At 40.0% G+C, this 26,607-nt stretch overlaps 1 protein-coding gene across 1 annotated transcript in view; it reads right to left on the bottom strand.

The window, feature by feature from the left end:
• LOC148353639 (semaphorin-4G-like) overlaps nt 1–26,607 on the bottom strand; it is a 50,220-nt gene that overhangs the window by 9,871 nt on the left and 13,742 nt on the right. Inside the window, exons 3-10 of the mRNA XM_088351536.1 lie at nt 12,384–12,535; nt 10,663–10,725; nt 10,490–10,588; nt 7,500–7,590; nt 7,316–7,423; nt 5,432–5,592; nt 5,034–5,209; nt 1,600–1,738 (exon numbers count right to left, since the gene is read on the bottom strand). Coding sequence (XP_088207662.1) covers nt 1,600–1,738; nt 5,034–5,209; nt 5,432–5,592; nt 7,316–7,423; nt 7,500–7,590; nt 10,490–10,588; nt 10,663–10,725; nt 12,384–12,535 — 989 coding nt within the window. The remainder of the gene's footprint in view (nt 1–1,599; nt 1,739–5,033; nt 5,210–5,431; nt 5,593–7,315; nt 7,424–7,499; nt 7,591–10,489; nt 10,589–10,662; nt 10,726–12,383; nt 12,536–26,607) is intronic.

Here is a 26,607-nt window from a genome sequence, read left to right as displayed (position 1 = left end):
AAGTGATGAATATTAATTGTCACCTTTGAGGTAGGTATCAGGGACTTATTACAATTTAGATAACAAACTAAGAACAAAGGGCGTAAAAAGTAAAAAAAAGTTTTGTATAGTTATGTAGTACATATTTACTTTCTACAACTGGGAAGATGGAGAGATATGGGTGTTGGTGCTCACGAGTCTTGGAAAGCATTCAAGTCTACTAATAAATGTCAACCCAATTTAGCCAGCTTAACACCCGATTGAACATTCAAGTGTCCTTTTCTCAAATGAGCACAGCTGTCTAATCTGTTTGGCTTTCCTGGTCTCCCTTTGACTGCTTGCGTCTTTGCATTTAATAGAAAAGCTTCAAATAAAGTGTGCAATTGATGGTGTGTGTAGTGATATGTGTGCCACATAATGTCTGCTTTTTGTTAAGTGAGCAGCAGCCAGGGCTTTTGCACAACTGAGACCAAGCTATACACCTCAGTTAATTGCAAGGAGCATAGGCTTTAAACTGTTGGGGTTTGGAGCTTGATCTCCCTTGTTTTACAAAGTATATCGTCGTTACAAGCCTCCATCATCTAATCTGCCTCCTTCACCTTGTTTCTTGTTTTTAAGAGGTAAATGCAAGGCATACATCCACAAGTGTTCACGAGAAAAATGTGGTATGCACAGATTATATCTGTTATATTAAAGTGGTTGCATAGCTGAAATACAATTTTAGTAGAGATAGGATAGATCATACATTCGGGTGTCCTAAATTCAAGTGTAAATACTGTATTTTCTGGACTATAATGCGCACCCAAAAACCCCAAATTGGCCAGAAACTTGAATGTGCGCCTGAAAATCCGATGCACTTTGTTTTGACAAAATTAGAAATGCATGACCATATTTGTGCATTTTTTTGGTTAGTTGATTCGCTGATTAAGATTGAATAACAACAGTGGCACTGGCGATCAAACTGGACTGCAATGGTAAAGCACTTAATACTATCCACCAGACAGCAAGTACATGGATGGTTGTTCACAATTGCATAACAAAGAATGCAACAGGAACTAAATTATTAACTTTAACTGTGTTAAATTCCGACTGCTCAATCAATGCAAAAATACGATAATTAATATTTTTCAATGCGCCGCTATCCCTTACAGTAGTTTCAATTCTTAGTGCCCTATAATCTGGTGTGCCTTGCATATAATAAAACATTACAGAAACATATTTTTAGGGGTGCACCTAATTATCCTATGTTTCTTATAGTGCATAAAATTGAGTACTTTGACAGAATCTGACTGGTCATGATACAAAACGTAGGAGGTGGTGCAAAGTGAAATAGGGAGCATCTGAATTTCCTTGAGATACACATTCACCATGGTCACCTTAAATGTGTTGATTGTACTAGCAATTCCCACTTAACTCCCTAAGTTATATGTGTTAGTGTGTGTGACTTTTCACATGAACAACGCTGCATGTTTTGTTATAGGGGAGAACAGCTAAACACTGGTGGACAGTCCGCTAACGTTAATGGAGCGGGTGAGCTTTGGGGGCTTCAATATATAGAAGAACTCGTATGTTGGTGCACTCAGAAGTCAAAGTGGCCCTTAACAGTGCGTGTCTGTTTACCGCTCCAGGTCGTGGGTCAGGAATTTTTCCATTGTATTCTTTCCAATTAGAGTCCAGTGTCTCCATGTATGGCCCTCGGAAGGCCTGTTGGACATCAGACAGCGAGAAGCGACACAACGCAGAGGCCTTAATGTTTTTCCTAAAAAAACATACACATACACACACACACACGCACACACACACAGTGAGGGAGAGCAGAGTACACAGCTTGAGCAACAAGAGTGATAAATCCTGCGTTACCATGGCTACCACAGTAGAACTACAGTAGATCAGTAGTGCACCTAGTTTAAAAAGAGGAAAATAAGATAAATGGGAAGCGGGAAGAGGAGGGAAAGCACAGGAGGAATTCTGGCAGAGATCTAAGGGGTAGAAGAGAGGGTAGGAGGAAAAGACGTAGATGTAGAAATTGTAGTATGAGGTGAGAATCAGGAAAAGATGTTGTAATGCAGATCAATAGAACAGAGTTCATGTACAATTTCTCATAAATTACTTTTATAACAACTTGAAATAAATCTAATTCTGTATTTAAAATTGCATCAGCGATCATCTAACATTTATGTTCAATAAAGTATATTCGAATGCTAGTTTTAACCACCTTGAAGTTATTTTTTTTTTAAACGTTAACGATATCTGTCAACTTATACATTCCGCCCGTATTTTATACGTTTTTTGATCATTCAAAATTGTACAGTCGTACAACAATTTTTGTTCTGGGAAATGACCTTTTCGGCTCTAATTCTTATTGTCTTGGTCACTGGTAGTAGACAACAAGGTCATCGAAGCTTGTCGTGGCACCATAGCAAATGTTATCCTTGATTAAGAAGTTATACGACAAATAAATAAAGTTACCGTAAATTTCGGACTATAGAGCGCACCTGATTATAAGCCGCACCCACCACATTTTAGGAGGAAACCCGATTTTGTACTTACACAAGCCGCACCTGTATATAAGCCGGATGCTCCCACATTGAAACATGTAACACAATCACAAAATTAGCCCTAACCCGGCTTTGAGTCCCGCGATTGTAACTGATTATAAAATACACAGTCCAAAAACCACAGCCGGCAAAATGAACAGAAAATTATACCGGTATTTAAGGTGGTATGCAGACCTGCAGAGTCCGGGTACCCGTTGAAACTAATCCAAAGAAAAAAAGTCTATATTTCCAATGGTAAGGGTGGGGAAAATATATATATGAAATGAAATTAAATGATCTGCATTTATATAGCGCTTTTCAAGTCAATGACTTCAAAAGCGCTTTACAATGTGCTCCACATTTTCCCAATAGCGACCTTGCAGCCATGTAAGGCGCTAACCTGCTTATTGGGGGTATTAGGGGTTCAGTGTCTTACCCAAAGACACTTCGACATGTAACACGGACGAGCCGGGATTCGAACTGGGATCCCTTGATCCCAAGACGAGCGCTCTACCTCCTGAGTTACACTATTGTCCGCCGCGACAACAGGTCTCACTCACCTTTACCCCACTTCCCGTCAGCCCGCGTTTGCTCCGCCCCTCTTTTTTAATTCGCAAAACATATCAGAATAAGTGTCTCAAATAAATACATTACAAAAATATACAGGTGCAACTACATATTATACATCGGTTACACATATTTACAAAGAAAGACGGTACACCGAGAAAGTTTTCAAAGCTTTAATTATAATATTATAACTTTCATCCTAAACCGTGCCTGTGAAGGGTAGCATAACGCTACTAGCAACACGCTTGCAACACAGTAAACCTGTCTGTTAAAAAAAACATACCATGCTTGTAGAAACCACGGTAAACCGTCCTCATCTTCCTCCTCATAACTGACGTCATCAAAGTCGTCTTCCCCAGTATGGGAAAGAGTCTTTGTCATTTAGACGTCGTCCCACGCTCCCTTATCCAAAAACACCCTAGTAACACGCTCGCAAAGTAAGTTTCCGCGCAGTAGCTCTGTTTCCTTTTTTATCGGACTGCTCGTTTGCTTTTAGTTTGAAAGCTACGTCATGTGCCATTCTTTTTGCAATTTGCATGATGAGGATATGTCTACGCTAATTTAATTTGTGCACAAGCTAAGAAGTTGCAGTCTTCCTCGGCGGCATATATTCCACCGGTCTAAATCTTACCTTTCGTACTCTAGCGCCGCTGGCGGCTGTTAGAAAAATTACATAACTTGGCCGCATCACTGAATAAGCCGCAGGGTTGAAGATTTGGGAAAAAAGTAGCGGCTTATAGTCCGGAATTTACGGTAATTCACCAGTTATCTTTGGGGTTTTTTCTACATAGCCTTTTGACGTGAGTAAATCAGTTCCGAATTTTGTTTGTAAGGTTTATTATTGCTTAATAAGGGGAATTGCAATCAAGAATCAGGGGAGCAATCAGCTGAGGATGACAGGTATGCTTAAGCATACAAAAAAAATAAACATTGTGTATTATTTACTCAGGTCAATTTTGTCTGCTGTCGTACCGCCAACTAAAACTACAGAAAGGCTTAGGAAAGAAGTGGCAAAATTGTAATAGCTATGCAAACCTTAAGGGGACAATCAGCTAAAACAACTACTGGAAACTTTTAAACATTTTAAAATGGCAATTCCTTACTTCAAACACATTCAATGTGGTGTTTTGCTCCAATCATCAGTAAGTGGGAATTCCAGCACCTCCTCCCCCTCCAACCAGCAACCCATCCAATCTTGAAAACGAAACGGCTACAACTGTGTACAACACGGTTTAAAGCCGGAACCCTTCACTTTAAATGAGTTCTCAGCCATCCATGTGATGATGGTAAATCGTCTGCATTCATACAACGCTTTTCAAGTTAATGAAGACCTCCCAAAGCGCTTTACAATGTGCTTCACACTTACCCATTCACACACACACTCACAAACCAATAGGGAGTCAGCCATTTTGTCAACGGTAAGACTCGATCGTACAGCCAAAACGGGGTCCGTGGTGTAACATGGTGACTGTAAACCATAGTTGAACCTTTACCCTGTATATTCCAGACCGAGCCAGGAGCCCACTGTGTTGGTCCAGCTTTGCATACACCAAAATTGGATGGACACATTGTCTTCATTTCATCTACAAGACAGATGTACTGAAAAGAACGATACCTAGCTCACGAGCCATATGTTACCGACCCCTGGTGTAATGGCTAAAACTCAAAAGATACTTGTCCTTTTAATCTATTCAAATTCATTTACAGTATATTCAAAAAACAATCCCCCTTTAATCAAATACTGTAATGGTTAACTCTACACTGATCTCTCTCTACAGACGGGTTTGACTTAGAACAACGATGGAAATCTGCATTTTTAATCTATTCTGAGCTACATATTCTTTTCAATATTCTGTTATTCGCTAAGCTTTCATCTCACTCTGACTGTCTTAGCAGATCCATCTTTGATGTCTTTCATAAAAATCCCCTACCCACATCCTCGTTACTCACCAGCCCAGACCAAAGATAGCGTAGAAAAGGGTGTCCGCCGGCGTGTCTCCAGGCATGAAGAAGACGCTGCGCAGGTCGTTGAAGTGAAAGTCATACTCGGGCAAGGAGCATGTCAGTCGGGCCTTGAGGAAGGATGTCCAGCGCTTCTGGAGGGTGAGGAGACCTCCTCGGTCTCCCTGAGGCCGAACAATTGAAGGGGTGATGCAAGAACAAGACAAGAACACTGAATTTCAACAAAGAAGGTGATGAACGTCTTATCATTCACTATAGCCGTTCTTCATCACTACGAAATTTTAATAACCTCCACAGAACCATCCCCAGGCGATCACATCAAATCCCCACTCATTATGCATTCAGGTGAAGTCACCTTTGATATCATTACCTGAGTCTTGGCTCACCTTGCAAATTTGAGCAACCCGTGCCACCCTGCCGTGCACTCCAGAGTTCCCGCTGTGCTCCTGACCAACCTCCGTGAAGAAGTAGTAGATCTTGTCGTCTTTGCCCATGATGCCTCTGTCCAAGTTCTCCCTTATCAGTGCTGACCCCACAAAGTTGGCCTCTGGAAAAGAAAAGGGGTGAGCAGAAGTAAAAGATTAAAATTAAATGAAAACAAGAGAGAAATCTAAAAACAGAAAAACCTCAGGACACAAAATGGTAGGGAGTAAGAGCAAGAAGTCTTTATGAAGTAAAGATTAGATTGGAGTACAGACAAAAAATATGTCTACCGAAGTGGTACAATGACCAAGTATCTGTAGTATTTCTAGTTCTCACAATTGAAGTACATTTATTTATTCCCAAAAGTGAACAAGACCTGATTATAAATAGAGCTCATGTTTATGCACGGTCTCAGTGAAGTTACTGACACAAACAAGAAAAGCTCTTTTTGAACCTGCTTGTTACAAAACAAGTATTAAGATTCACAGTTCAATAACTACATTTCACTCAGCTGTCTTGGCAAATATCCAATGAAACAAAAACAAGTGCTGCAGGATTTTCAGGTTTTCTTTCTCCATCGCACACACAAAAGACAAATCAGTTGGATCCAGCCTCATGTAAACACGGTTATAGCATATTTGAAATTCAAAATGCATTATCAAGTTGTTTGAAGAAAAACATGTCTTTGTATTCTCAAAATACATTATTGTATAGCAGTATATGAGGGAAAATACATTCTAAATGAATACATTTAAAAATATAAATAATGTACAAGTTTGTGATCAGTTTTATTTAAATGACAAAATTCTTCTCCCTCAAGTTTATTAAATAAATTGTGTTTTAATTTAATTTCAACAATGCGGTATGTAAATAACAACCTGTTAGATGTCAATATTTCATGAATAAACATTTTAATAATATTACCATATTTATAATCAATTAGAAAAATAATAATCATATATGTAAAAGTTTTTTTTTTTATTTGTTATGTTTTTATATATGTTTATTTAGTGTGATAAAACCATAAACCTATGATTTTCAGTTCATCAATATTTGCAAAACTGCATAAAATGTTTGGTATTTATCAGAACCTTTGATCATCTAAATCACTGTTCTCATCTGGTCTGACTTCAAGACCCACCGTTCCACCTGAATGATAAGCTGCGACTAAAATCAAGAAAATATTTCCACTTTAAAAATATATACAATGAAAGGATTGTGCAGTTTAAATCAGAGATAGTAGAATACATTTACCTTTTTCTTCCACAAAAACAAAATGACCAGCAAAACAGAAATATAGCAATCACCTTAAACTGCTTTAAGATAGACCCATACAAAAAGAAATTCAAAATAATAATAAAGCATATATCTTAACATCCATGACTATTTAATTAAGATTAATATACTTGTAAACAGTTAAAAATATAAAAATGTTAAACCATTTACTGTACTTTCCAGCAGAGCTTTAATGCCAGACACTTGTACACCATTTTTTGTATTTCGCAATCTTTGCCTTAATCAACTAAATTGCGGTTATCACCGTTTTACACTTTCCCTTTCCATTATCACTAACTTTCTTGGGACCCAATACAATGGGCTTAAAAAGGAAAGAAAACCAACAATATCATAATAAAATGAGATGTGGTTTCTTTGAAACACGCCAATTGACTGAACAGGTAGAAGAGCTTGAGCAGGGCATTATTGTCCTTTCCTGTTGAGGAGTGTAATCGACCCTTATACTTTTCTTCTTCTTAGCATTATTTTGCCAGATGAGAAACACGGATCTTAATGTATAATAGGTCCACCCTGAAAACACTATTGCATTTTATTTTTTAGTAGCTTTTCACCATTCAGCCAACGTGTGGGAGCGTCCTCAGTTTTTAGAGTAGGAGAGTTGCGTCGGATATCTGGAAAACTTCTAAACTCGTATTGGGAAGCGGTAAACAGCTCCTGGTCTGGGAAAGAACAAAAGTCACATGAGGTTTGGGTAGGTTTTCTTTAAAAAGCTTTTTAGGCGTGAAAATTGCATACCTACAACGAGGCCTGTGTATCCTGTAGTTGGGCTGTAGGGACATTTGTCTCGGCCCTCTTCAGGCAATGACATCACAAATTTCTCAACATCCTGTAAAAATACAAAACCTCCAAAGCTCAACACCGTTTTTTATAGATGCAGTGTAAAGTTGAAATCATGATTTTCTTACACCTATGTAGGTGAACTTACAAACTCATAACTAACCATCTAAAATAAGTGAAACTAACATATTGATGCATTATAAAACCGTTTCCCAAAAATGTACACACATTTGAGCAGCTGAATTAGCAGCTCAATAAGTTATCCTTTCTCTACGGACTGAACCCATTGAACATAGGTATGGCAAGCAGATTTGACTTTGAAGAAAGGTTCTAAAATGCGACTTGACTCTGAAAAGACCGAAATGTTAGTTATTGGTCCATCTAAATGCCGTGACTTATTCTCAAAAACTGCTGTGAACATTGACAAATCTCAAATGACACAGAGTGACTCAGTTAAAAATTTAGGTGTCATATTTGACCCCGATCTGTCCTTTCAAACACATGTAAAGAAAATTACTAGAACCACTTTCTTCGCAACATTGCTAAAATTCGTCCTATGCTGTCTCAGTCGGATGCGGAGATTATAATTCACGCGTTTGTTACCTCCCGTCTCGATTACTGTAATGCACTACTCTCCGGTCTACCGAAGTCCAGAATCAAGAGTCTTCAGCTGGTACAAAATAATGCAGCGAGGCTTTTAACTAGGACAAAAAAGTCCGATCACATCACGCCGATTTTGGCTAACCTGCATTGGCTCCCTGTTAGCCTAAGATGTGATTTCAAGGTTCTCTTAGTATTATACAAAATCATACATGAACTTGCTCCCTCATATCTTTCAGATCTGATTTCCCCCTATGTTACGGTCCGAAGCCTTCGTTCTGAAAGCGCCGGTCTACTGGTGATCCCAAGAGCCAAGAAGTGTTCCGCAGGTTCGAGAGCGTTCTCCATCCGGGCACCGGTGCTGTGGAATGCTCTTCCCCCTGAGATCCGATCTGCAACCTCAGTGGAAATGTTTAAATCTAAGCTTAAAACACACTTCTACTCTATAGCATATGAATAACCTATACTTTTTGTGGACAACATCTCTGTATTAGTTGTAATTGCAACATCCTTTGCTGTCTGGTAACCCTGAAAGGGGGATACCACATGTGCGGTCCCTTCTCAAGGTGTCTTCATTTTCCTCATGTTGAGGTTTTTGAGTTTTTCCTTTACCTCATGTTGGTTCCAGATCAGGGGATGGTGTAATAATAGTCTGAAATAATAGTCTGTGCAATAACCTGTGCAGCCCTTTGAGACTATTTGTGATTAAGGGCTATACAAACAAAAATTACTTGACTTGACTACTGGAACTATGAAAACACAGTAGAAGTGCAAAGACAATTTAAAAGGGAGTTTCACAAAGGACCACCAACACGAGTTACTAGAATTAGAGGCAAGTTTGAAGCTGACGGAACTATTCAGGATGCCTTTCAAGAAGTGTTCCGGAAAACCATGTTCATCGAGAAGCCTCAAAAAGAAAAAAGATTGCTGGAAACATTTCATCAAAGTCAAAGAAAGTTTTTTGCAAGCAATGGAGTCGTTACTGTAGTTTTTCAGTAGTATTCTTTATCATTAATCCTACATTAGTAAGCCCACAAATTACAATCACGGATGACAAGGGATATTTTCTAAACACAACAATTTTTTTCGAAAACAACTTGGAAAAACGAATTTGGCAATAAATGTGTTAACTGGTTTATTTTAACAGTCGAGTGAATGCAGTTTTACACCTGAACCAACTCACCACGCTATACAAACTCAACACTGAACTCTAGTGTCGGGAGAGAGCACTTGGTTTACATATATATATAAAAAAAAAAACATTATTTTGATAGACAACCGAAAGACTCGCTTCTCTTTTAGACATACTCAGAAATTTATACTGGCCTAGATTAAATCATGTATTGGGCCAGATCTGGCCTGTGGGTCATATTTCTGGACATTTCTGCTCGAGACCGAAGAGTACAGAATTGTGAGTATTACATGAAACTATGCAACAAATATGTACTTTACCACGAAATTGTGTGGTGTAATGAAGCCACAATCCAATGAAACGGCTCGATTTACAGACACAATTACACCTACTAGGGACCAGAGAGCCCCAATGTTATGAGCAACCACTATGTTAATTTACTAGGAATTAATTGTGTTTTCATACTTCTAGTAACATTTTAGAATAAATATCCTTTTTTCAAAGTAAAGTCTGGTTGTCATCACACGCTTCAATGGGTTCTTGGTTGGTTGGTTGGTTGGATCCCTTAACCACTAGTCGTAGGGGCACCATTTTCTGTGGTGTGTCTTGGACCCCCATCCATTTCCAGGCCAAAATATGTTTCCACCAGGTCTTGAACCAGGGACCTTTCGCGTGTTGAAGAATGTGCTAACCACTCTACTATGGAAACACAATAAATTAGTTATCAGCTGTCAAAATGTTTTTGGGACACCCTGAATTTGAATGACTTATATTATAATTTGGAATCACAACTTGTTTAAAAAAGTACAGTGCAAAATGAACCAATTAAAAAAGCTAGGTAGGCATTTGCAACTAACACATCAATTCTCCCTGAAAGCCTTGTGCTGGCATGACAACCACACACCTGGGTCTGTGGCCTTGTAGATCTCAAGGATGCAACGCAGCACTGATATGCGTCAATAAAGCCTCTTCAACCTTGAGGTTGGAATATGGGAATTTCTTAACAAATGCAATAAATAGAATTCTAAAGAGGAAGAGTTTGATGGTGTTATGGTTAGAATGTCTGAACTCCACAGTGGTAATTCAAATAACGCAAATTCAAACTATTTGATTAAGTGAAGGCTCTTAATTTGAGAAACAAATAAATGTGTTTATTGATTTAAATCAGTGATGTATGAATGCAAATGCAGTATGAAAAAAGGGTTACTATACATACTATATATGCACACAGAGGACTGAAGGCATTTGTTCCGCACATATAGAGGTGTGTTGAGTTGAACCTCTGCAGGAATCGGATGTGATTATAGCACTCAGTCTGATAAAAAGATGGGACAAAAAATTCAGCGAGGATATAAATACAATATAAAGAGGGAAAAGTTAAATGTTCACCTTGTTGTCTTTTCCCTTGAGATGACACTGGTGCTTTTGCTCGGGGGAGGCCTCCCACTCAATCTGATGTAACACAACACACAGTAAAACACAACAGGAGGTTACATAGCGCTGACTATTAATACATGAATAATTATTTTTTTGTCCTTCTGTTGGGAATTTGCTGAGCATGATTTCAGATTTAAATAATTACTGACAGATGGGATCAAAGAATGTCTTTCAGTCTCCCTTAGCTAACATTTTCGATTATTTTCAGCACCGAATGTATACTGTAGTCTATTTAGAGAATGAATGGCAGGGCTGCATACAGATAAGTATCATTCTGTGCATTTATATTTACAGCTGAGTTTCACAATTCATTGTAAAGTTATTTTCCTTCAAACATGTCATCTTAAATTGTAATGATGTCTCACACTGTCTCTTCATATGTCAGATGAAAAAAAAAATCAAGGAAAATGTTACAACATCTGGAATTTATTTGGGTTTCATTGGAGGTCCATGGCATTGTACACACAATAAACATGACTTTAAATGTGATAGATTATTTTGGTCACACCCTGTTTGGAAACGAACCCACCAAGTAAAAGTGAATCAACATAAATGGTGAACATATGCTAAAAGATAATATTAACACAATCTGGGCTGTGTTAGAGAAAATAAATGATATTAGACACTAATGTTTAATTAGTTCCATTGTTCTACCTAACGAAAAAAAAATATGTTTAGCATAACAAACAAAAAAGCACTGTATGTTCTTTTCCGATACCCAACATATTATATAATAACTGGTTGGAGCACAGTAGGAAATCCTAACTCATGATAAATCAGGGGCTTTATTTACCATGACATCAAAAAGCAGGCTTGAACTGATTGAGGTTTAGTGCTTCAGGACCATTTTCACAGAAATGATAGTTTTAGAAATGTAGGATGTACCTCCAGTTAGCAGTCATTTTTTTTGAAAGTGCTCTTTGTATTTTACTTAAAGCCTAAAACACTGTTTTGCCACAAAGAGCAATTTGCCGGATTGAAAGAATCCCTTATTGATAAGATTATAATTATTATTTCTAAACATGATTCCTTCCAAAACAAACCCCTTAAGCACTTAAAAGCAAAACAAATTGTATTACCGGCAAGCCAGAATGTCATTAGCCCTTAGCTTGTGCCATTTCTCGAATGCAAATGAAATCAGCAGATAGTTGTACGTCTATTCCTTAAAGGAGCTGTATGGAAATTTGACCTTTTTTACTCCCTGCCGCCATCTACTGGCTGACCGCAGGCTCAGTCAGTTCATTCATGATCCGCATGCAAGTACATGCATTTCTTAGACGCACTCGAATAAACCTTTCTTTAGAAAATCTTTTTGGGGGTTTGGGTAGGTGTTTGCACTCTAATAGAAGCAGGCCTTTTCTTACTTTAACATTCTCCTCATGCTACACTGACAAACGGGGAAGAGCATGACATCACTCTCAAACACTCCCTCCAGCCCCCATTCTTAAAACCTATTGTGTTCGGCCCCAAACAGCGCTGATAAAAGTAAGATAAAAGCAGATAGGTGCAGGGGAAAATAAAACATAAGGGCTCTTCTAACTTATTTGGGCATTGTTAACACATACTTTCAACTTTTTCAACATTACGCACCACACCTTTAAAAATTGAGTGAAATAAAAATGCAGCCGAGATAAACAAAAAGAAGACATTTGAGCACAAACAACCAAACTCACAGAGAGTGCAGCACTGGAAGAGATGTCAGCGGCGTCAAGAGCGAACACGGCCCCTCGGGCCCCAACGTAGATGTGCTGGCTGTCAGCCTCCAGCAACATGGTGCTGTAGTTGACGGCTAGGGAGGAGTTGAAGCGCCTGCAGCCCTGCAGGTCTACGGGCAATAGCAGAATTTGTTAAAGAGCGCGGAAAAGAAAACATCTGCAACGCCATAGCTTACTCGATGTATGCTGCAGTCACACTGAACCACTTAAGGGTGATGCAAAGAGGCAATGACATTTTCAACACATAGTTCATATTTTGCCTTAGAGGTGTAATTTGATTCCTAACCAATCTTGTGACAAAAACATAATAATCGTCAGGGTTCGTAACCCTTTTTTATTGCCAAACTTGAGCATTTTTCAAAGCCTTTCAAAGGCAATTTTCCAATTTCTCTACTACTATTAAAAGAAGAAATCCGGTGTGAACAGATATCTATATTGAGACACACACACACACACACACACACACACACACACACACACACACACACACACACACACACACACACACACACACACACACACACACACACACACACACACACACACACACACACACACACACACACACACACACACACACACACACACACACACACTGAGAGAGAGAAACCGAGAGAGCAATTACATTTTTTTATTTGAATTGTTCATTTTAATGCTGGCAAACACAGTATAGATTATCAAAAGAATACAATTGTAATGGTTTTCGAAGAATCCCAAAAAGTTATACTTGAAAGTGTTAAGCTTTCAAATGTATCATGCTTTGAGACAATACTGGTGTATTTTTTAAGGCAAGTCTTTAAGAATCTTCAATTATATTACTGAATGAAGCATATTAGTACACGCATGCCCGCACATCTGCTTTTTCTCTCTGTGCACTGGTTAGAGGTTGACCAATATTTGGCGGAGAGCTGTATTGGCATTTTTATTTATTCAACGAGCTGTTTTTTTTATGCTCAGATGCAGCCAAACTTCTCTCTCCCCTCCCTCTGTCTCGGACACAAACCATCCCGCGCCTTATGATTGGATAAGCGACCGGGAGACGAGCCACTGAATCAGAGAGACTAACGTTAGAGTGGAGTAAACAGCAGCAGCTCTGCCAACTCCTGATTCCCGACATGCCTGCGAACAAAGACCACTGATAAGATCGACATTTTTAAGAGTCCGTGGTAAAAAAGTCAAATGTGTGATTAAAGAGATAGCGTAAAAAGAAAGTGTAGTTAACTCTTTTTAGGGAACCAAGTTCAGGTGGAGACTTATATATTAGATCTTACAATAACATTAGTTCGTCAATCAAGCGCGTGTTTGGAATTAAGAGAAAGCATGAAAAGAATGCTAAAGTAGAAGGCTGAGTTATTAGCTGTTCCCATAACATTAGTTCATCAATCTTGCTCTAATACAGGTGTGCCCACACTTTTCAATTTCGATGCACATTTTGTTTTAAGTCAAATTGGTAGTATTGACATGTTTATTTATTAGAGAGCTATTTAAGTTTTTATGCACCTTTATACGAGTTGCTGCTAAGGCAATTTTTTTTTGCTTTGTTCAGAAGGTAGAGCACTTGTCTAGAGACCGAGAGGTCGCAGGATCAATTTCCAGCTCCTGCGAGCCAGATGTTGAAGTGTCCTTGGGGAAGAATAACCCCAATAGGTAGGTAGGTGCCTTGCATAGATGCCTCTGCCCATCCGTGTGTGATTGTATAAGTGTGAAACACATTGTAAAGCGCTTTGGGAGGTATTCAGTGACTTGAAAAGCGCTATATAAATGCAGCACCATGGTGCTCGACGACATATTGTGCATCACTGAATCTATTATAATTAATTTAGACTACAACGTGGTGAAAAAGGTTTTTCATACCTTTTATTATATTGATCTCAATAAACTCTGCACTGTAGCCGCAATGGAAAAGTCAGAAGGGTAAAAATAAGGGCGTATTCACGCTCAACAGAAATAAAATAAAATAAGACTTCGGGTTGAGGGCCTTTGCAGCCTATATGTGGCATCAAAGTACCCCACTGTAAGTACTATAATAATGTTGACTCTTTAGAAGCAGTGTTCAAATAGAGAATAAGTAAAGCATAGTACATACGCCACTTGCATGGTATTAGCCTCTTACTTCTAAAACCTATGAGACGCCCGAGGGCTTGTATCAGCAAAGCAGACCGTTCCATCTCGGGTGCAACTTGGCTTAGCTAAACCTTACCCTACAAACATCTTCGGGCGCTTTTTAACAGTCCCTTTCAACAGACGTGATGAATGAGAGGGTTACAATCAGGATCATATATAACCCACTAAGGGGAGTCATTGTGAACCCTTATGGAAATGCTGCTCTGTTGGAGATGCACTCACAATTGGTGAAGGACAACACAGAAAAAACAACAGAAAATACGTAAACCCTGCTACTGTAAACAATATAACAGATTAAATAAGAATCTTTTTGCATACACTCACATTCACTTGCATGTTCTGAATACAGCCTTGTGAAGTTGATAGGTACAGAATAAGGTGTTTCGTGTTTTTTGGCTCACTCTGTGATGCTGATTTAAATCATAAATAGCTGTATATGTACTCAAAGGAAGTTATATGCACTTTCAAGTGTTTCATCGTCACTTAGTACGGTATTTCACCTCTTGTGACAGTTAAGATTCGTATCAGCTGTGGCAGTTCTCTTTCGGAATCATCCTTCCAGAAACACTGCGTGTGATGTGTTGTTTTAAATATCAACTATTTAAACATTTAACTTGTTTTTCACCCAAAAAAAGTTACGAAAATCGATTCAACACAAAAATTATCATGCGACCTTTTGCAATTCACTTCCGCAGTGCAATTGCAAAGTGTACATATTTATTACATAATCCTTCAGCAAATAAATCAATTTTGTCAAGTTTTATAACAACAGCAATGGCCTCTAGCTGGTAGTTTTAATTTTTTTGTTGGCATTTAACTAGAAGGAAAGGCGTATATGCAAAATCAACTTATTTTAATCTGAAAAGGACACATTTTTTTATCTATTAAGCACACCAAAGTTAGTGATTTTATTTTTTTAAAGAAAAAAAACGATATTGGGATAGTAGGTATTTGGTCTGGTGTAAACAGATCCAAAAGCTTCAGAAATAAAACAGGAGTAATCTATCAAAAGCCATTTTTTTAAAGCAATTACTGTTAAGTTTGGGGCTGATGGACCCAAGTGAGGGAAGCAGGAACTGGGGCAGGGGTGTTAAAAATAAGGATGGTATTTATTAACAAAACAAAGAACAAAGTTATATGTCCAAACAAAATCAAACCTCACAAAGTCAAAACCAGGAAAAAACGGAGCCAGAAATGATGATGTAAGGAAGTAAAAGAACAAAAAAATGGGCACTAAATTACGAGCAAAATGTCCTAACAAGAAACCAAAAACAAAATCAGAGGTAGCAATGGCAGTCTAAATGAAAATGGCCCGACCCTTCCAGTTTTCCCCACTTCAGTCCAACCCGCAAAACCCAAAACGAATGACCAAATTGTCGTTGTCATTCCCATAACAATTCCATCCAGTCTTCTGTTATGTCGGGTTGGGATTTATTTTCTGGTTTGCACACTTTGGTATTTTTTTGAGACCTAGTTTGTTATTCCTGGTTTTTGGCAAAAAGGACCATTCTTTGTCGTGGGCACCTGCGTTTGGGTCCACCCACAAAACATGAAAATGACTTGAGAATACGTCACATTTGATTACAACCGAACTTAGAAGAGGGCAGACAGCTCCTTGTGAAGAATTATCAATTTAATGAAGTTCAAAAAAACTATATACTAAATGTATTCAACATTTTTTTGATAACAAATATAAGTTTTTGTGTATGTTGTTGATGGGCTGCAAATAGTGCCCTGTGTGTATTTTGGGCCCCTGATTAAAACAATGTGTACAGGTAATTATCTTTTTTTGTAAACCTCCCCAAAAAAGTAATAACCTAACCCAGCTTGCTAGAAACGAAGTGCTGAACATGTGACACTAACTAGGGATTAATTTATGATTTGCACAATCGTTACGTCCCCCTATCTCCATCTCTGCCGTGAAGCTGTGATTTGTTACCGCTTGCTGATTGTGCGGCAAGTCCTGCTCAGCTGGAAGGCAGAGGAGTATGATCGGATGGCAGCGTAGGATTTTCTGGACAATAACTTTGCCTACGTGAGCGCACACATTATATGCAACTCACCGTTGGAGAACACAACATTTTGCAGCTGAGAGGATCCCTGAAAGATTCTCTTTGGTCAACGATTACTTTGTATTTTCCAGAGAGGAAATTGAGAATGGGTTTGAATTATGAGACAGAAAAAATGATGTCGTAACTGCCCAATCATGTTTGGAAAATTAAAACATTATCTGTTCTCTATTATTAGGGCTAGAGTGATGAGAAGATCTTTGCTTGGGGTTGCATTAATAAAATATGATGAGGGAATAACAAACTAAATGACATAGCTGTTAAATACAAGATTGGAGGCCAAAGGGCTTGTTTTGATATCCTGTTTGTATGTGCGGGAGAGAATAAGCAAGCCAACCATTATCCTTACGAGATACTTAAGGTAACGGTTATAGCTGCGCATTAAAATGTGGCACTTTTGTAGAATACAAAATCCATCGCCAGATTTGAACCTAAATTCCACACTGGTGATTTTTTTCATTCTGAGCAGTCAGATGTTTTGTCAAGTTTTTGCAAATGCTAAGGACTCATTACACAAAAACCGTATTCAGCCACTCGGCTTGGGTTCTTTGCTGCTTTTATGTTGCTAAGCTACTGTCTGCTTGACAAGGATGCTGACATTTAGTAATGAAAGCCTTCAGAAAAAGCCAGGTCAATTGACTCAAGGACGACTTTTGAACATAAAATGTGTGTGCTAATGAACAAAAACCAGGACATAATAGAAGAACTGAACACACAACTTTTCCTTATCAAAGTGCAACAGCTGGCTGAGCATTTCACACCTAGGCCTTCAGTGATAGCCTTTAGTGATGTCGTTAGTGAACGAACAGGCTGTATCGGATAGCAGCCTGCTCTAAGAAGTGAACGACAGGAGCCGGCTCCCCAACAATTAAGAGCAGGTTTTCTCCGAGACACTTTCTCTTGTGATTGGTCAATATACACGTTTTCCTCCTTGTGTTGTTGACTTTGAGCATAAAAAAAGTTTAAATTGTTTTGTATTTTATCTTTTTTGTACATCTGTAAATTGTTTCTTATGTTTTATGTGCATTTTATGACAACAGACGCTCCCCTACTTACGACCATTCAACTTACGAAAAATGGTAGATACGAAAAAAAAATTCAGGATGTCGAAAAATCCCGAACATTGCTGAAAATTTTTCCGAGTACAGGACATTACTGGAGTGCTTGTTTCCGCCGCGTGGCACTGTGAGAAGTCACCCAGCATCCAACCCGAAGAAGGAATCCGCTTCCTCTTTCTAGTTCGTGTGTCAGCATACAGGATTGAATCTCCAGCACGCTAAGAACTTTCACGTTATTATTGTTTAATATCTCGTGCATCCATTCAATATGGTTGGGGGCGGCAGTAGCTCAGGAGGTAGAGCGCTCGTCCTGGGATCAAGGGATCCCTAGTTCGAATCTCGGCTCGTCTGCAATATATGTCGAAGTGTCCTTGGGTAAGACACTGAACCCCTAATACTCCCAATAAGCAGGTGAGCGTCTTACATGGCTGCAATCCAAGGCCGCTATTGGGAAATTTGGAGCACATTGTAAAGCGCTTTGGGAAGTCATTGACTTGAAAAGCGCTATATATCATTTCATTTCATTGGTGTAAAGGAGAGACGAGCCGTTTCTTTGGAATTAAAGGGGAATAGGAAGGCTTGATGCGGTTGAGAAAATGGTTGAATCGCTTTTTTCGTCCACTTTTTATCACTGAGGAGGACCTCTTGACGCCCATCTTCCAAAAGTAAGTTAAACTCAACTTTATTTATCTTTACAGAGCATATTATTTTTTAATTTTTTTTTTTTTAGTACAAAACAATACAGGTTACTTATACAAGCCTTAAACATACTTATATGAACCTTAAATGAACCTTAAACATACAAAATATAGCACTGAAGCTACTTATGAACAAATTTAACTTACGAACGATATCGTTTACAAGTAGGGCAGCGTCTGCAATGTGTTTAACATAACAACTGTAAGGTTTATTCTTGTATTCTATAGTTTACTTATTGTTGCAAACAAATACGAAAATTGGTTTTGTTTTCGGAAATTCTGGGTTACTTGACATTACATTTGGATAGTATAAAAAGTTTAAATTTTAAATTAGTTAAAATTTCACAGTAGAGTGAAAAAAATAAATCCTATAATAATTTAGTAGAATAAGAGATTTTAGACTTTGGTACATTACTGCCCCCTTCCTGACATTTCCTGAGAACTTCAAGAAGCCTCTCGCTTTGCCCACCCGAGATCTGATTGGCTAGTCCAACAGCATTATAAACCCTTATGTTATGCATAAATGTTTGTAAAGGCCCCTGGGCAGATTTCTGGGCCTGGCAACAAGTAATGACTGTGAAATGTGATTGGTGAAGTGCTTAAATATGAAAGCACACATCTGGAAGCAGTGCAACCAGGGGGAAAGCAATGGGAGGAAGCTGACAGACATTTGGGGAATATTTTTTAAGTATTTCTAGACAAAATATAATTACAAAAAATTTTTAGGCCAGCAAAGAAGGCCCTGGCGAGCAATCACTGTTAAAGTGGTATGTATCCTCATACTAAAAAATAATGCGAGTGCCATTGATAGGGTTAAAAAAAATAGCATGAATAATTCAGTAGTCTAAACCTTTATTTAAAAAGAAATACTTCTATTAGAATTGAGTGCTACTGACTTTCTGATTTCTTTGAATTTCTTATGCAGTGCGAGTGCAATAATCCCTTGCTATATTGCGGTTTCGCTGCGTATTTTTATTGTGCATTCTGATTGGCTTAACAGTCAAATGGTAAATGGTCTGCATTTATATAGCACTTTTCAAGTCAATGAAGACCTCCAAAAGCGCTTTACAATGTGCTTCACACTTACCCATTCACCACACACTCACACACCAATAGCAGCCATGCAAGGCGCCTACCTGCTTATTGGGGGCATTAGGATTCAGTGTCTTGCCCAAGGACACTGCAACATAAAACACGGAGGAGCCGGAAATCGAACCTGCGATCTCTTGATCTCTTGACGAGCGCTCTACCTCCTAAGCCAATGCCCCCCCTAAGTCATTTCACCTCTTTTCTTCTGGTGCGTCAATAATGTTGGGGTCTGAGTTGTACCCAAACCTAAAACAGCTCGATGAACCTACCTTTCTCCCTCATCTTTTCTTTTATAAATACCTGTTCGGCAACTATCACCTTAAATCGCCAGGAACTCATTAACCTGGGTCAAAGATTAGATTTCGACTCATTTCACGATTACAACACCAACAACAACATCCCAAAGGACATACGAAGACCACCGGGATCTCCCTGGGTTACCTGCCCGCCCATCAAGCGACGGAGACGGCGGAGGGAACGTAAACAAAAACGAGGCTCTCGAGGAGGCCTAGCGAAGAAGCTAAAAAGACGACCACACCGACAAGCGCTTCAGAGTATCTTCCTGACCAACGCCAGATCCATCGTACACAAAATCAGTGAGCTTGAGCTGCGGATAGCTACCAACAACTTCGTACGGAATAGCAACATTTTTGTGATTACGGAGTCATGGCTTGACCCGCGGATCCCCGAGGCTGCAGTTCAGCTAGCAGGACGCACGCTACACCGATACGACCGCAACGAAGACTCCGGCAAAAAAAGAGGTGGGGGACTATGCATTTACGTACATAATGCGTGGTGCAATAACAGCAGAATTATTGATGCACACTGCTCGCCCGATCTAGAGTTTCTGGCGGTATCGTGTAGACCATTCTATATACCGCGAGAGCTAACTGTGCTCATTGTGATAGCTGTTTACATTCCTCTGGATGCTAACGCTAGCACAGCGCTAAACCTTCTACTCGCTGCTATAAACATTCAACAGCTTGCACACCCCGACGGAGCTTTCATTATCGCTGGCGACTTTAATAAGGCATGTTTAAGGACTGTTCTTCCAAAATTCTATCAATATGTGAACTGTGCAACAAGGGGTGAAAAAACTCTGGACCGCGTTTACAGCAACCTCAGAAACGCATACAAAGCTTCCCCCCTCCCCCACCTAGTAAATTCGGACCACCTATGCCTATCCCTTACCCCCTCATACACCACCATCCGAAGGAAAACAAAACCTGTAACGAGGACAATACAAACGTGGCCTGAGGGAGCCCTCTCCAAGCTGCAGGACTGTTTTGATCAAACTTGCTGGGAGGTATTTGAACACCATGACCTCCAGAAATTCACTGACACTGTTTTATCCTACATCCGTTACTGCACGGATGAAGTCACAGTATATAAAAAAATCAAAAACTACCCAAACCAAAAACCCTGGATGTCCAGCGAGGTGCGCACCCTCCTAAAACACTGCAACACCGCCTTCAGGTCTGGAGACAAGGCTCTTTACGGGGTGGCCAGGGCTGACCTGAAGAGAGGCATCAAGGAAGCAAAAGCAGCCTACACAAGGAGGATCGAGCACCTCTTCGCTGGAAAAGACCCGAGGAGGATGTGGCAGGGCCTCCAACACATCACCAACTTCAGAGGCCACAACCTGGCAACTGTTGAGGCTGAGGCTTCACTAGCTGAGGACCTTAATCAGTTCTTCGCTCGCTTTGAAGCTGGTAGGCCACAAACAGCCACATCACACCCACCAACAACCAGCAGCAACTCCCTCACATTTCAGGAGCACGAAGTTAGGCGTGCGCTGAATACCATAAACCCCAGGAAGGCAACTGGTCCGGATGGAGTACCTGGGAGGGTACTCGGGGACTGTTCCAATCCGCTGGCTGGGGTCTTCACCACCATCTTCAACCGGTCCCTGTCACAGGCGACCGTCCCACCCTGCCTCAAAACTTCCACCATCATTCCCATCCCCAAAAAGTCAGCAGTGGAAAGCCTCAACGACTACAGGCCTATAGCTCTTACGCCTGTGGTCATGAAGTGCTTCGAGAGGTTAGTGTCCCGGCACATCAAAAACTCCCTGCCACTCACACTGGACCCCCACCAGTTTGCCTACAGGGCAAACCGCTCCACTGACGACGCCATAAACACAGCACTTCACACCGTGCTGAAACACCTGGATCACCGGGGGAGCTACGCCAGAATGCTCTTCCTGGACTTCAGCTCAGCCTTCAACACCATTATCCCGGAGAACCTGGTGGAGAAACTTGCACACCTAGGACTCTCTCCCTCCATCTGCCACTGGATAATGGACTTCCTCTCCAACCGCCCACAGTCGGTGAAACTCGGTACCCACGTCTCTCCCACCCTAACACTGAACACTGGCTCCCCCCAAGGTTGTGCACTGAGCCCCCTGCTTTTCACCCTCTACAGCTCCGACTGCTCACCGACCCACCCCACAAACACTATCATTAAGTTCGCTGACGATACCACCTTGATCGGCCTCATCTCTGAAGGGGACGAGGCGGCATACAGGGATGAGGTTGAGTCACTTTCAACGTGGTGTTCGGAAAACCACCTCATATTGAACACCACAAAAACAAAAGAACTGATTCTGGATTTCAGAAGGAATGGCAGGAATCCAGCACCACTCATCATAAAAGGGGACTGTGTAGAGAGAGTCCACTCGTTCAAATTCCTGGGCGTGCACATCTCCGACGACCTCTCCTGGTCTGCAAACACCAGAGCGGTGGTAGGGAAGGCCCAGCAGCGACTGCACTTCCTGAGATTGCTCAGGAAAAATAACCTAAAACAGCAGCTGCAGGTGTCCTTCTACAAAGCCACAGTGGAGAGCATCCTAACATACTGCATCACGGTGTGGTATGCTGGGTGCACAGCAGCAGACAGGAAAAAGCTCCAGAGGATCATCAAAACAGCCCAGAGAATCGTCGGCTGCTCTCTGCCCAGTCTGGAGGACATTGCCTGCTCTCGCTACCTCAGCAGAGCAGAAAACATCATCAAGGACTTTTCTCACCCCGGCCACCATCTCTTCGACCTGCTGCCTTCCGGCAAGCGCTACAGGTCACACAAAGCAAAAACGAACAGACTCAGAGACAGTTTCTCCCACACAGCCATTACCACCCTAAACAGACACCGCACAAAAAACTGAAAACTGTTGCAAAAAAAAATACCTCACACGTATGTAAAATGGTACTCACGTACATGCTGTCTGCACTATGTTTGTTAAAACAAAAAAAAAACACTACCTCATACTAATATAATGTTACTCATGTCTTGTTCTTGCACATGTCGACTGCACTACGTTTAATGCTCAAATTGCACAATGTCTGACCATTTCCTGTTTCATGCTGACTATTTTTTGCACTATGATGACTTTGGCACCAAATGCAATATTGCACAATTTTTTCTTATCACGACAACCCTGTATGTAACACCCCACATGCCGACATTTCTTGTGTAAATATCATGTAAATTATAACTATAGCCTTATCCCCCTTGTCTTATAACAATATCTTCTCTGTTCCTTTATCTTCTTGCTCATACCCCACTTGAATGTGTAAAACTGGAGTGTCATGCCCAATTTCGTTGTCACAATATGTTAGCCCATTTGTAACAATGACAATAAAGGTATATTCTATTCTATTCTATTCTATTCTATTACGTATGCGCAAATCTTTTTCAATTCCAGGTTTCTCCAAAAGTCATCACGTCAACAAAACGCTCTAGACCAACAAAAGCACAGAAAATCAGAGGAAAATGCTTTCTCTCACCAACAAAATTTGACTTCTCTGAAAGCTAAAGGAAGGCGAAGGCAGTTTTCTATGATGTCCACAAAATGGCGACCAAATACAATCTGAAGTAAAATAGTAATGTCCTGAAATCATTGCTGGCCCTTAGTGTAATACAGTTCAGCAGCAACAGTATTTTTTAATATTACAGAAGCTATTTGGAGGAAAAAAAAACTGGGGGCGGGGGGAGGATTTGTGGGGAAAGAACAATACCGTATTTTCCCCACTATAAGGCGCACCTAAAAGCCTTTTTTTTTTTTTTTCAAAAGCTGACCATGCGCCTTATAATACAGTGCGCCTTATATATGGCTCAATATGAAATTGCAAGGTCTCCAACTTACGCAACAGCCGCCAACTCGATTTTCCCCCGAACGTGGAATAGTCCGCGGTGTATGCTGGGATTTATATACCGGCGTTTCATTGGCTAACCAATGTGTCAATCATCATTTGAATCGATCGCTATTGGTTAAAGTTACTCGGAGCCTCGGATAGGCTAGAGGGACGAAACAAACCCTGCAATTGGCCGAAAAAGATGTGTCAAACATCAGTTAAAACGATCGCTATTGGCTGAAGTTATTCGGAGCCTCGGATTGGCTAGAGGGCCAAAAGAAACCCTGCAATTGGCCAAAAAAGATGTGTCAATCATCCGTTAAATCGATCGCTATTGGCTGAAGTTATTCGGAGCCTCGGATTGGCTAGAGGGCCGAAACAAACCCTGCAATTGGCCGAAAAAGATGACTGAATAGCAAGCTTGCTAAACTACGCCATCAAGAAAAATGTTTCATTAGTCTGTATTTGTAAATATTTTACTCTCCTGGATTTACTTCACTCACGGTTGTAAGAAGACCATGATTGCGTATCATTATTGAATGTGAGAACTTAGGTGAGCTATGCGGCTTTATATTTTCCCGGTATCTTGTTTTAGAACGATCTTGATGTTGCTGTGATGAGTTGAGTGAATTAAACTCAATTCCAAGTGTTTATTGTCTTATGCACAGTAAAGTTGCGAGCGAAAAACAAAATAGAAACTAAGGAATGGTTGGCATTTCTTGAATCTCAAGACTTTAACCTTCCGAATTATATTTGAAACGATGCATTTGAGTGACATCGTACGGACACCGAATCCGCACGTGTCTACAACACGTATTTGCTTCTTTGCAAGCTTTGGGAATGTTAAGGGGGTAATCAGTTTGACTGAATCATCTGACTGTTTTGTCCACGTTCCCATTGTAGCGCCTTATAATCCGGTGCGCCTTATCTATGGAAGTTATAGGACCAAAAACTATTTTTTGGGAGTGCGCCCTATAACCCGGTGCGCCTTTTAGTGCGGAAAATACGGTACTTTTCTTTGTTAAACAGATAAATAGATAAAACGGTAAATTGAGTTGGTCCTTTGGTCTCAATGTATAATAGAGAATAATTAGAGGTTTCTACTTGACAGATTTTAACAATTGTACATCCTTATAAGAACGCCACCCCTGTGAAAAACAAGGGATTACTGTATTATTATTATTATTATGCCCAATGAAGGCCAAAACATACTCCTGAAGGACTGGCACATTTAGTTGAACTAAAATAGAAATTGCAATTATAACCAGTCATTACAGTTTCATTCTGTACAGTACAACACTGATAACTGCCCCACTTTTTGTAGAAAAAGTAAAAAATGTACACATTGCTTAAACTTTGCCTTTACCCGGGGTATGGAAGAATAATGATGTTTATGTTCATACGAATTAGAAAGAATGTTTTATTGTTAGAATGAAAAATTACTTTCAACAATGTATTGGCTGAGCCTCAGAAAATAGCTCACCTGTGAGGCGGATCCGTGATTTATTATTACTACTGAACTGTTATGACATTTAGAGTCCAGAGAATGTACCAAAAGAACCACTTGCTAAACTGTTATTTCAGAATCAGAATATTGTGCTGAAATTAATTCGATGGCACGGAATGATAGAAAATATTGGTGGTGGCAGATAAACTGTTAACATATTGGCGCAGGTGACGTCTTGAAGGACAGCCGTCCTAGTAACTGAGCCGCAATCAAAAAAGCAGAGGCGGCGCCGGTCTCTGCGGGAGATCCGAGCGGCAGGATTTTGAAAAACAGAACGCCACGGGAAAAACTACGGATAACGTGTGTATGCAAGCTGGATGAAATGGCCTTGATACTATGTCAGATTGGGGAGGAACCAAAAGTGTGAAGGAGCGTCGCGAATGGGACCTAACAGTTCAAAGAAAGAAAGAAAGCTGACAACATAATGAAAAAAACTATTAAAACACACATCAAAGACACAGGACATAAACTCAGTCAGAAAAATAAATATTTATATGCTGTATTTTCAGTCTCCAGCCTAAAAACAGTTACATAATTGATATTGTGATGCTGAAAATTGGCACCAAACAACTAGTATTGGGACTAAAGCGTTACAAAGGAACAAGTTCTTAGAACACAATTACAGTACTTCGTGAGGAGTACTGTAGCGTTATAAAAAAAATAAACAATTAAGTCAACTGTCGCTACACATTGAGAAATACTATGTTACTCATTAAATGCAGATAATGAATAGCCATGTTCTACGATCGCTAAATAATTCTGCAATACTCGTATTTTCACATACGTATAACCCACGATCCGCTAGCAACTTCCTAAGGAGGGTGGGAATATTTAAATCTGCCAACAAAATACAACTGAATATGGTTATAGTGGCACCGTCTCAAGCACAGGTCGCTGAATTTCTCCTCATGCAGATAATCTCCTACTGTATATGCGCATTTTTAAGCCAAATTTACAACTATAATAAAATACTCAAATAAAAGGATTAGATTATGTGTGCATATTTAATTGTTTATCACCAGTCTCGAATGGTAGGCAGTGCATGGGGATGCGGGTGTGGCTTATACTTTAACATTCTTTCTTTTGGATTCTTTAAGATGGCGGCTGCGCATGGATACATGCTTGCGGCTAGCTCTCCAGCTAATCTTCTATTTATTGACGTTCTCTTGTCTTTTTTGCTTTCACTTTTGGACACATGTGTGGCCAAAAACACTTACAGTAGGGACGAACTTATTCGGTTGGGTGGGCGTCTAAATTTCGATTTTTCGGGCACTTTTTATACCGCCCATGATATACCGAGCGAACTTCAAAGAGACCCGGCATCCTTGTGGACAGCTATTCCTCTTAATAAACGACGCCGACGGCTCCGTAAAGAAAGGAAACAGAAGCGTGGTTGCCGTGCAGGTAGATGTGTGAAGCGTGTGAAGTCCAAGCAGCAAGATGGACGCGAGGATGTAACTAATTCCACCATTCATTCCTCGCCGGACAACCGACGCTTTAAACTCAG

This window comes from Urocampus carinirostris, chromosome 13 (assembly GCF_059441175.1).
Source record: "Urocampus carinirostris isolate Australia breed hairy pipefish chromosome 13, RoL_Ucar_1.0, whole genome shotgun sequence".
In the NCBI taxonomy this organism is placed as follows: domain Eukaryota; kingdom Metazoa; phylum Chordata; class Actinopteri; order Syngnathiformes; family Syngnathidae; genus Urocampus; species Urocampus carinirostris.
The sequence above is the reverse complement of the archived record's forward strand: the minus strand, read 5'-3'. Positions and strand labels throughout refer to the sequence as shown.